The sequence below is a fragment of the Neoarius graeffei genome, chromosome 11, assembly GCF_027579695.1.
Source record: "Neoarius graeffei isolate fNeoGra1 chromosome 11, fNeoGra1.pri, whole genome shotgun sequence".
Lineage (NCBI taxonomy): Eukaryota > Metazoa > Chordata > Actinopteri > Siluriformes > Ariidae > Neoarius > Neoarius graeffei.
In genome coordinates, this window is record NC_083579.1 from 65,788,023 (window position 1) to 65,800,402 (window position 12,380).

General features: G+C 45.4%; 1 protein-coding gene across 4 annotated transcripts in view; it reads right to left on the reverse strand.

Annotated features, from left to right (window-relative positions):
• aqr (aquarius intron-binding spliceosomal factor) overlaps positions 1–12,380 on the reverse strand; it is a 151,428-nt gene that overhangs the window by 30,663 nt on the left and 108,385 nt on the right. For all 4 annotated transcript variants that reach the window (XM_060934600.1, XM_060934598.1, XM_060934596.1 and 1 more), the window contains 3 exons: positions 6,179–6,250; positions 4,102–4,289; positions 3,787–3,958 (listed from right to left, as the gene is read on the reverse strand). In XM_060934600.1, the coding sequence (XP_060790583.1) occupies positions 3,787–3,958; positions 4,102–4,289; positions 6,179–6,250 (432 nt within the window). The remainder of the gene's footprint in view (positions 1–3,786; positions 3,959–4,101; positions 4,290–6,178; positions 6,251–12,380) is intronic.

The following is a 12,380-nucleotide window of genomic DNA, read 5'->3' on the forward strand; positions in this document are numbered from 1 at the left end:
TGAACTTTCAATGTATGATACAAAAATAATACTTCTTTCAACAGATCATTAGCCTTTGAGCAGAATTGTTTTTAACTTACCAGGAAGTGTTATCGAGCCGACCGCTTTCAGTTTCATGGGGATTGAATGAACTCTCACTCTCAGAATCATCTGACCCGTCAGAGTAAAGACAAGATCCATGTTCATGTGAATTTCCAGCTATCGGTTCGAATTGATAGGGTCTAACTTCACATCTCTGTGAAACATCGGGAATGTCACTGTCGATGGTGTCCATTTCGGTAACCTGTTTACATTAGATTCCCAAGCGCTGGCTCCTTGGAAAGTTTTTGTGACGTCACGGGTCACGTGACCGCCTAGCTAATTAACGAATCCTTGTTTTACGCTGATGTATAAAAAAGTTGAATAATGTGATGATTTTCACATTTTTGACGCCCTGCAGTGATTTAGATGGCATTTCTTATGCCCTTTATATATAATTATACCCAGAAAAAAATCCATGTCCCATATCCTTTAATAACATTAACCTTTAATAACCCTGTAACTAAGCAGTTTCACCAATTAGCTGGTGACAGAATGAATAAATAAATAAATAAATGAATCAATATTTCACATTAGTGATGGCTAAGTGGAGTCATAAGCCTTGTTTAAAATGGGACATTCACAAGTGTACGAGTCTCATACTGCATCCGACGTGCTGAATCTAGAGCCATTGAGGGTGAATGAAATGGAGCATTAGTGTAAAAGTACTTTGACTAATGAGGTGTAACTAATGTACATTAGAATAGCGGCTGGCTCGTTGGCAGAATGCTGCTATGGCTCAAGCTCCATGGAGGCCTGATGGACGTTTGTTCAGCTGCCGCAGGGACTGATTGTGCAAACAGTAACTTCTTTATTGTGCCTCAAGTGAACCCTCCCCAATTTTATAGCTGTTTCAATGTGTAGGTGCGATATTTTTTATTTTTGGGGTGGGGGAGAAGACAGTTTCTCATGGGAGCAATTAAACTCTTAGCCATAGCAGCTTTCAGAGTTAACTGGGTATTAATTAATCATAATTAAACATAATCCTATAATAAATATATATGTACAATTGTTCCACAGACATCATATCATGGTTTTCCCCAAAGCGTTTTAGCGTATCGGGCCCGATACGCTTGCTCTGCCTGCCGATACGCTTAGATTTATACCGATACGTTAAATTTCCTACCCACAAGTAATGAGATACATAGGAGAGCAAATAACAGGTGCATTTACATATTGATTGATATTTGTGTTAAACAAGCGGTCTTTTTTTCCCAATGTTTGTGTTGATTCTGTCAAAGTAATATGCCCGCGTGTAGGAATTGGAATCAAATTCCCAGTGTTTCAATTCCATGGAATCGTTTGCCAGATTTGCTAGCGATTCCCTTATCGATTCCAGTGGGCACGACTAACGTCATGTATATTACGCAAGTTACGCAACGTGCGTAGCGACATGCAGTAAGCAGTAAACATGGCAACCAAGCGGTTTAAACGCTCAAAAGTTTGGCTGCATTTTTCAAGGAAAGATGACAACTGGGCGACCTGCAGCCATTGCAAAGTAGATATTACATCGTCGGGAGGGAACACGAGTAATATGCAAAAACATTTGCCCACACAGCATGCGATACTTTTAAATGAATGTCACGTTTTCGACACGCTTCGGACTGGTGAATCTGTGTTACTCCTAAACTAAACAAAGTTGATGCTAATCGACCTGTTTGTTCTCCTCTTTTTTCAAATGAGAATCGATAAGAGAATCGATAAAGAACCGAATCGTTAAGCAGAATCGAAAATGGAATCGGAATCGTAAAAATCTTATCAATTCCCATCCCTACCCGCGTGGTATGATGTAAACAAACTAATCCGTTGGCTGTGTCAAGATCACGTGTTCAAACCGCCCAATAAAAACATCGAAAGAAAACGCCAGATGTTTCCGATTCATTATAAGCGATCTCATCGGCCGACGATGTTGTCCCCCACCAGACGGACAAAGCCGACTGATTTTAATAAGCGAGGAGAAGACTCGCTGGACAAATTAATCCACATCAGCATGGATGACAGCGAGATGGACTATGACAGGGTCGCCCAACATTGGGCCGAGCAAAAGCCAAAGAGAATTAATCTGCTTTAAAGGAGTAGAAAACTTAATTCATTAGTTTGGGTTTGCAGAAAGATTATGTACTTATAAACACTCTCACGAAGTGAAGTTGTCCAAATGTGTCAAATACAGCATGATTTCAAATAATCATCATAAGCATTTTTAGCAGTGTGATGTCACTGGGATCCATTTAACAAAAGGCGGCTCCAGATTATTCTTTTGTTAAAGGCTCACAGTGACATCACACTGCCAAATATGCTTATCGTTATTATTTGCAATTATGCTACATTTGACACTTATAAACAAATTCCCTTCATGAAATGTGTTTATAAGTACAGAATCTTTCTGCAAACTTAAACCGTAGAAATTAAGTTTTCTTTTCCTTTAAATATATGTTTTAATCTTAATCTAGTCCATTTAATAAAGTGCCAAAATTTAAACTTTATAATATGCAGTTGCCTTACTTTTCTTTTCAGTGCATCTTAGTTATACATATATTACGGTAATTGCATCAGAAACATTCTAAATCATTACAGTTATAGTAATACAGCAACTTATTTTAAGGTGGCAGGTCTTGGGTTCAGATCCCTTTGTGATCAACAGGAGGTCATGATGATCGATTCTCTTCATTGGATTGCATAAGACGGAGCAAACCACTGGTCATATTTTCATGCACATTTTTGTTACAACACTACTTGATCAGAGATAATTAAGGGATCCCCGTAGATTTTCAATCTATCATAGACCTCAGTAATCTATAACAAAACAGTTTAACTTGCATGTTGAACTTTAAGGTGAAATTTCAAATGTGTTTCCATTAATACTATTTAGGTCAGATATCAGTGAAACACTGGTAAAATCTATCCTATAATCATGTATCTAAAACCTCTCAGAGACTCTGAAAATGCACCTGAGAGCTAGCCTGGGAAATCCCATGCTGCTTTGCACAATCGTTCCGATCTGAAAAGACAGCATGGAAACTATGGTCTAAGGGCTCGCCTGAGTTAGGGAGCCAATCAGAGAGTGGGGAGGGGTGGAAAGACGGTGACGCGTACTACTCGACAAACGGAAGCTTGTAGTTTATTTGGGACTGTTTACGGATCACATTTAACATGGCGGCGAGCGATACGAACCAAACTTTCGATCAAGCTTTAGACACTGTTCTGAATAGTTTAGAGCGAAAGTTTGTTTTAAAAAAAGAACAGCGTTTGGCGTTACAGTCTATTTTGGTTTTGCCTTCTCTTTCTCTTTCCTTCTCTTCGTCGCTCTAACTACGTCACCGGGTACAACTGCCATGATTGGCCATGGGCTACGTATACGCCAAATGATAGACATTCGCAACGTCCAACAAACGGCCGTTGACAATCGTAAACCACACCTCCCCTACGAGAAATTCAATAGGCGGATTCCAGACCATATTTCACTTGTGATATGGTCTGGTGTTAACCAGACTACCTGAGAGCATCTATTTTCAAAAAATTTTCCGGGGGACCATGCCCCCGGACCCCCCTAGTTTCGCTTCACGCCTTTGGCACTTGCTTTCACACCATTGGCACTCAACTGTCTGTGTATTATCATGCCAGAATTTAGGGCTTTAATTTTTTTCTGGGGAAAACACTCCATATGTTAATCAAAATTGGTGTCTGGATGACACAGAAGCCACCACTGACCTGGTAGAAGTAAGGATTGGGTTCAGACTCGCCGACTCCATTGAAATCCTCCACGTTGATGAGCTGGAAGTCGTAGGTGAACCCTGGGTTGGGGGCCTGAAACTCTGGCTGACTCTGAACATGAGGCAGATTTCCGAGCTGCTTATAGCGCCAGTTATACAGATTACACAGACTGCAACACACAAACAAAAGGGCTTCGTGAACATTAAGAGACAACACAAATGATGACAAATACATACAAATGTACTAAAAGTGATATCAGGAGGGAGGGACTGGAACACATGGTCTTTGCGATGGTAAAAAAAAAAGACAGACCTGGCACGAGCTCGGCCCTGAGCGTCCAAGTCCACTGTGGGTACTCCTAATCGCACAAAGCGTGTGAACAGAGACTGCTCCATGTTGGAGTATTTCTGGAAGGCCATATTCTTAATGACAGGAGGAAGCTGGTGATGATCACCAATCATGATCCAGCGCTTCAGGCGACTGTAGCCATCCTCAGGATTCTGTTACAAAAGGAGAACCAGGAACGTCTGCTCATAAGACATCTGGCCTGCATGATATCACATATGATTATACAATCCCGTTATATTAAACCCTTTAGTTTAGTGCACAACTTTAAACAAAATCTTATTGCTGGGTTTCAGTCACATGACTTTCCTTAGCGGAAATTCTTTTTTTTTTTTTTACCGGAAGTGAAATAGCTGGTGGTCTAAACGGCTGCCGTAGTGCAAACAACTAGCGATAACTTATCAGAGTACGCTTGTAATCTAGAAGCCACTGCTCGCTTTAGATACATCTAGAAGATTGCTATGTGCAATGGAATCGACCCCTACAGTCTGGGAAAGAAGGATTTGTCATACGATCTCGAAAACTACCCTTCAGTCGAGTTCCCCGACATCTCAAACTATCTGGTGTTGCAGACGTCCTTCTACACCGCAAAACAGATGAAAGCGTGGAAGAGTATGGAGGCTTACAACTGTTTTGTATGTGGCTGGGTAAAGGACCTCGGGATCAAGTCGCTGCCGAATGAATCCTGTATTGTTTTTGCCCGTGCAAGTATTTATTTTTTTTTAAGCTTTTCGTTCACACCTTTACAACGAAGCGCTGCAAGTTGAAGTGTAAACAAACAGTTGGCTTGATTCTCACTTGTGTTGGCTCTTATCTCTCAGGTAAATCATTCACAAAGATCATCAGAAACCCCTTTAAAGACCTGGATCTTAGTTAAACAAGACGGAGAAGTGATCACGGCGCATTGTAACTGTACGGCTGGGTAAGAATTTTGTCGCGACCTTCATGCATATGGATTTGTGAGGAGTAAACAAAGAAACAGCTGGGGACTTTAGCGCTTCGCGACTTAAAAAAAGTTCCGTAAAATAACGACGCATAGCAAGAAAAGTACTTGGAAAACGCTAAGGACAGAGCTGAGAGGGAAATACAAACCTTTCACCAAGTGATCACTGCAAACTCGAGCATGCTTCGACTCGGCTCCCTTCGATTTCAGTGAGAGGTTCAAAAGCCGCCTTTCTCGATGTCTTTTTGTGAAATCCTGTGTTCGTTCACCCTTTTTTATTAGTTCACGGGGAACCCTGAAGAAATGACCAGTTTCACGGTTTGATCAACCTAAAACAACGCAAGCGTAAAGGCATTTTTCATGCGAGCAATACACCTTCTCCGTACAAACGCTTCGTCAACTGAGCTTTGGCAGACCACCAGCTAAAGTTTTGAATAACTAATGAGGCGGATGTGACGTCACGTGAAACCCAGCAATAGTCTCAGGAGCAGTGTCAGTGAGTGCAGGGGCAGGTGTCAGGGTGGAAAGTGGAGTCTTGTTGTGACAACACCGAGCAGTGTGGGAGTGTGTTAATGCCTTCATATGTGCTGCTTTCCAACAAACAAAGCCCCCCCCGGAGCAGGAGTAGCCACATGCTCCAGCCACACACCCAAAATCAACACGCTTGCTGAGCAGCAATGATATTACAGGCTGACTCACATTTCAAACCCTGTCAATGGCACATCTGTGTTTACTCACTGCTCTGCTACTGTGGGCTGATGTAGTAACCTTAAAATAAACCGACTGAACCCTTTATGGCACACGCAAGAATGGCGTACAGAGGTCTGTTCTTATAGGGATTACAGCAGGAATAAAGGATGTGGCAGTGCAGCAGCTCTTAATTAAGAGTGAAACTCAGAGGTCAAGCATTATCCAAAAATCAACGATCGAGAGGCAACACAGGGATAATCAGCAGAAAGCAGTAATCAAGAGGGAAGTTAGCAGGACCATGCAAGAGCTGGAACAAAAAACATGTTGAGTTATAGCTAACAAAGGATTCTGCCTCCCTGTCTGGCTGTGAAGTGAGAATAGTTGAAGGCTGAATATGAGAGAAGGTTATACCTGCAGCAGGAGTGGAATGAAAGTTTCAATCTCCAGGATCTGAGCTGCTTCTTCCATCAAGATATTGTCATACTGGAACAAAGGAAGAGATCATCAAACTTTGTATAACCAATTCTCCTATTCTTCTCTTCGTGCAATAATTTATAATGTGCAGTGCTTTATAAGGTGACTCTCTCTGTGCAATACTTTTATAATGTGCAATACCTCACTCCATAATGTGAAACGTAACACATTCACCTCAGGACTGTGCACCTTACACACAGCACATACACCTTAAGTCTGTGCACCTTACCTTACCTTGCAATACTTCATAATCTCATCACATCTCATCTCATTATCTCTAGCCGCTTTATCCTGTTCTACAGGGTCGCAGGCAAGCTGGAGCCTATCCCAGCTGACTATGGGCGAAAGGCGGGGTACACCCTGGACAAGTCGCCAGGTCATCACAGGGCTGACACATAGACACAGACAACCACTCACACTCACACCTACGGTCAATTTAGAGTCACCAGTTAACCTAACCTGCATGTCTTTGGACTGTGGGGGAAACCGGAGCACCCGGAGGAAACCCACGCGGACACGGGGAGAACATGCAAACTCCACACAGAAAGGCCCTCGCCGGCCACGGGGCTCGAACCCGGACCTTCTTGCTGTGAGGCGACAGCGCTAACCACTACACCACCGTGCCGCCCCAGTACTTCATAATGTGTAATATTTTATTTTATAATGTGACTCTCTCTGTGCAATACTTTATAATGTGCAATACCTCACTCCATAATGTGTAACACAACACATACACCTCAGGACTGTGCACCTTACCCCCCTTACACCCCCCCCCCCTTTTATTTTTTTTCCTCTCTCTCTACACACTGTTTGCACTGTTATTGGAGATGCTTTAATCTCATTGTACATGTGTATAGTGACAATAAAGGCATTCTATTCTAAAGCCATGATATGGAAACATAGGCTTAGCTAGCGAGCCGTGCAGCCGTGTTTTTACACGGCCGGAAATCCCCAAACAGGGCCTATAAATTTTATACTAACCTGTGCTAACCAAAATTGTTGTTTTGTGAAGTAATTTTGTGCATTTCTGTGGACATTTTCATCGACGGTCAGCGGTTTCCCATGGGCGTGCCCAGTGCACGTGCTTTCCAATATATGGAAGTTAAATCAAGAAAAACAAATTTACCGCCAAAAATGTAGCGTTCTTATTGGTCAGACTTCCAAAAGAGGCTTGAATAGAAGCAAAACACTACGAGTTTTGAGAGCTTCGCCGGTGAAGTTCGGCAGGTTTAGAATGAGTAGGTCATGTATTTAAATAAATATCTTTGCGAGTTTATCATACAAGCATGACCTAAATTAGATAAAACATAAAACTTGTCACCTTCCTCAGTCACACCAGACTCCGTGCACTGAGAGCCCACTTCCGCATTCATAAAAAAGACTGTTCCCATGGTAACGGCATGATAATCACTTTCACTCTTTTGGTTTCGATTGGTTTCTCTTTCGCCAGGATTTACATTATCTTAAAGAGTACTTTCATAAACTATCATTATTACTGAATTTTTTTTGTATCGTTTACAGTATTTACATTTCAAGTAAGTACAGGAAAATTTCCTTTCATTTGTAACTTAATTTCACTTATTTTTAACTCCCGTTTATTGCACTTTTTAAAAGAATCAAAATGATTCCTAACATTTTGTGATGTAACATTTGCATTATGTACATTTTGAAAAATCAAAACTTGTTAAAGGTACCGCTAGTTACGAATGTAACCGTGGTTCTATGACTAAGTGGAAGACCGCCAAGGCGGTGCTAAAAGCACTAGTGGAAGGATCTTTGCATCTGCACGTTTCGAGAGTCGCACACAAAAGTTGCCATCTCATGACGTATGACGTGCCTGCCTATATAAGGCAACATCGCAGGTCATTTGGCCTCAAGATCATTCTCGCGCAATCCGAGTGACCAAAGACCCTGGCGGTCTTCCACTTAGTCATAGAACCACAGTTACATTCGTAACCAGCATTCTATTTCCTTCACTCCAGACCGCCAGGGTGGTGCTGAAAGCACAAGTGGAAGACGAATACCAACCCAGTCACGAGGAATTCAGAAGAGCATCACCACCTTCTGGAAGAACAGCTGCACACAGCAATGGCATGGACGCAACATTTAGCCTGTAGTACCGGGCAAATGTACATGTATTGGACCAAGTTGCAGCAGCACAAATGTCAGAGAGTGGTACACCCCGGAGAGCTGCCAACGATGTTGCCTGAGCACGCGTCGAATGGCAGCAGACAGGAGAGGGCACAGTACGTCCCATAGATTCATAGGCATGGGTGATTGCCTCCACAACCCAACGGGAGAGCCGCTGCTTGGACAGAGGCCTTCCTCAATTGGTCTGTCGTACAAAAGGCTGCCGTCCTATCAAAATAAAACCTCAGAGCCCTGACAGGGCACAACTCAGCACGCAAGTCCGTCCTGTCCGCCGGTATAGCAGTCAGCAAAATCGGCCGGTTGCTAAACTGGGGAGATAAGACTTTTGGGAGGAAAGCTGGGTTAGGCCACAATGAAACACTGTCAAACATGGGGCCCCCAACAAAGACAAACAGTACTCACTGAGAGGGCATGTAGCTCACTCACACGCCGGGCTGTTGTGATGGCAAGGAGAAAAGCTGTTTTAACAGATAGCCACTTAATGTCAGCTGCTGCCAGGGGCTCATAAGGAGGCAAGCAAAGGGATTCGAGCACAGTGTTTAGATCCCATGACAGACTCCGCACAAAATGAGGAGGATTAAGACGAAACGCCCCTCTCAAAAAGGCTACCACCAGCTAGTGAGACCCAAGTGAAACACCTCCAACCTCTGAACGGTGGGCTGTTAGTGCTGCAACATACACCTTAAGTGTAGATGCAGCCCTGCCAAGCTCTAAAAGGTGCTGCAGGAAATCTAAAGTCTGTGGAACAGAGCAGCTTGGGGGTCGATGTTGCGTTCCGCACACCAATCACAGAACACCTTCCACTTGCCTGCATACAAGCGTCGGGTAGATTCTGCACGTGCGTTCACCACAGTGTTCCTGGTCCCTTCTGAACACTCCAGTAGTAGCCCCGGGGCCCCAAGGGCCACACCCAGAGCTTCAGGCGTTCAGAACATGGGTGTTGAATCCTGCCCTCCATCTGCGTCAGCAAGTCAGGCCTGCTGGGCAGCTGACAAGGGGGTCCCACTAGTAGTGACAGCAGGAGCTGGAACCATGGCCTGGATGGCTAATGAGGAGCTATCAATAGCACATGGTGACCGTGATCGTGCACACGGCAGAGAGTCCTCCACAACAGTGGTAGAGGGGGGAAAGGCATAAAGGATGGCCCTCGGCCAGTCGTGGGCCAGAGCATCCTGGCCCAACGCTGCCGTTTCTTCTCCCAGGGAAAACCATGTCGGACAATGAGTTGTCTAACTGCTCGCAAACAGGTCCACAGTTGCTCTCCCATAGGTTTTCCAGATCTGTTCCACCGTGTCTGGATGCAGTTTCCAATCCCCTTGAGACACCTTGCCGCGTGACAGAGCATCTGCCACACTGTTTAGGCGTCCAGGTAGATAAGATGCCCTTATGGAAAGGAGGTTGACCTGAGCCCATACTAGGAGACTGTGAGCCACCTGAAGCGCAGCTACAGACCTTGTGCCCCCCTAATGATTGATATAGAAAACAGTTGCCACATTGTCTGTACGTACCAATACATGTTTGCCCCGCAGCACTTCCTGAAAGTGGCGCAACATCAGAAACACTGCCATCAACTCCAGTGTGTTGATGTGGGACGTGCACCACGGAGCAGGCCAGGCGCTGTTCACACCTTGCCGACGCCAGACTCCACCCCAACCCATGAGGGAAGCATCTGTCCGGATAACCTCCCACCGTCCCGGTGGGGGACCAAGTGGAACTCCACGAGTGAGAAAGTGTGCCTGGGACCAAGGTCTTAGCGTGAGCATGCAACGGCATGTTATTCTCACCCTCATGTGCCTGTCTCGCACTGGACACAGACGCAGTTGAAGAAGCCATCTCTGAAAAGCCCTTAGCCACAGAAGACCCAGAGGAATGACTACTGAGGCCGCTGTGAGTTTCCCCAACAGCCGAAGGAGAGAAACGTAACGCTGAGTTCCCCCGACACGAAGGTGGTTCACGCCAGTGAGAACTGAACTTATTCTGTCTGGCGTGGCACTGGCCAGCATAGCGTTCGAATCCAGGGCAAGGCCAATGAAACGCGTTGCCTGCACTGGGACCAGTTTGCACTTCCTCTGGTTCACCCTGAACCCCAGAGCCGTAATGTGTAGTAGCAACCGGTGAGCATGTTCCCTGGCCTGTTCGGGCAATGCCGCACAAAGAAGCCAGTCGTCCAAGTAAGGGAGCACTCTTATACCCTCCTTCTGAAGGGGTTCTAGTGCTACTTGGACGCATTTCAAGAACACCCTTGGCGCCAGAGAAAGTCCAAAGGGGAGAACTCTGAACTGAAAAATCTTCCCCATGAACGAAAAACGAAGGAAGTGCCTGTGGTCCACAGGCAATGGGTATGTGAAAATAGGCATCCTCGAGATCACCCGAATGCATTGGTGGCCGGCGGCGGAATTGCAGGCGGTACCCTTCTGAAAGGGTGGTGAGTAGCCATTGGTTGGTTGTTATTTCGTGCCAACGCGCTAGCTGGCTGCCTGTAAAAACTCCTGCCACTGGCCCTGACCTGTCAGTGGTCCTGTCTACGTTTTTCGGAAGGGATGGGGGGGCGACGACGGCGGGGAGGACCCGTCTGTGGAAAAGGGCGAAAACTCACGTGTGGCTGAGTGCCACCCTGCCTGGCCAAGGGAGATGGGGGATTGGGGGCCTGCTGCTGGGGTCGATGGGGAGACCTTTGTGCAGCTCTAGGGGCCACATGCCTAAAGCGTGAGGCAGAAGGGTTTGGTGGAGCTCTGAAGGTGGGTGCTACGCCCACATGACGGGAGCGAGACTCTGTAACAGACACACATCTGTCAAGAGCCTCTTGTGCTGCTGGCCCAAAGACCTGTCCAGGTGCCAGTGGGAGGTGCCTCAGGTTGTTCCTGCATACTTCTGGCAGAGGCGACTGAGCCAGCCACACTTGCCGACGGGCTTGCAGCAAGGTGCCCAAGGTAGTGCCACACTGGTTGGCAATGACACCCATAGCCTGCAGTGCAAGTTCCAGTACCTCAGCTGCCAGTGGGTCTGCCGATGATGTGTTGAGTGTCGAGTGCAGCATAACAAGCATGTGTGCCAGCGAGTTAGACACCCTGCCAAGAAAGGCAGTAGAGTTGTAAGCACGAGAAAGTAGCTCGTCTGTGTGGCAGCACTCAGCGTTAGGGCAATGCACCTGCTCCCGAAGTGCTTCATCAGGAGACACAATGAGCAAAGCAATGCTTGATTCGACTACTGGCATGCTACCCAAGCCAACAGCACCGGGGTCCTGCATCGCCGCAAGCATGCGAGACATCTGGTCTGGATGGGCAGGTTTCGTAGAAGTAAAGTCACGACACTGTGGAATTACCAGAGAGGCACGCTGAACACGGTGCAGGAACATGTTCTCAGATCCGATAGGAGGCGCTGGGGTGTCCAACTGCAAACATGCAAGCAAAGCCTTCAGTGTGGCCTCCACCGAACCCACCACTGAGGCAGACTCCCCAGATCGCCCAGAGGTAACATCACTGCCCGAATCACGGGGCTCAACACCTGGCAGGATTCCAACGCGAGAAAAAAGAAGAGAAGAGGCCAAATGATGTGGGATGTTGCCTTATATAGGCAGGCACGTCATACGTCATGAGATGACAACTTTTGTATGCGACTCTCGAAACGCGTGGATGCAAAGATCCTTCCACTCGTGCTTTTAGCACCGCCCTGGCGGTCTGGAGTGAAGGAAATAGAACTATTATTTTCAGTTGTATATATATTTCATAATATTAATCTTCAGAGTTGTCTGAATCTCATTTATCATCTTTGTTGTATAAAGATGCATTCTGTGTAATAGGACTTGATTGCAGCAATTTGTATTTTGTTTTTTGTCTTAAGTGCACTAGAAATTATAATTTAAGGTTTCTGCTTTTATTGCAGGAATTTGTAGAAGATTTTATTGATAATTACAGTGATTTGTAAAGTTCTGGTTTATGAATAAGAAACTAAATTTAAACTTTGTTATAACATTAATTTAGTAAATAAA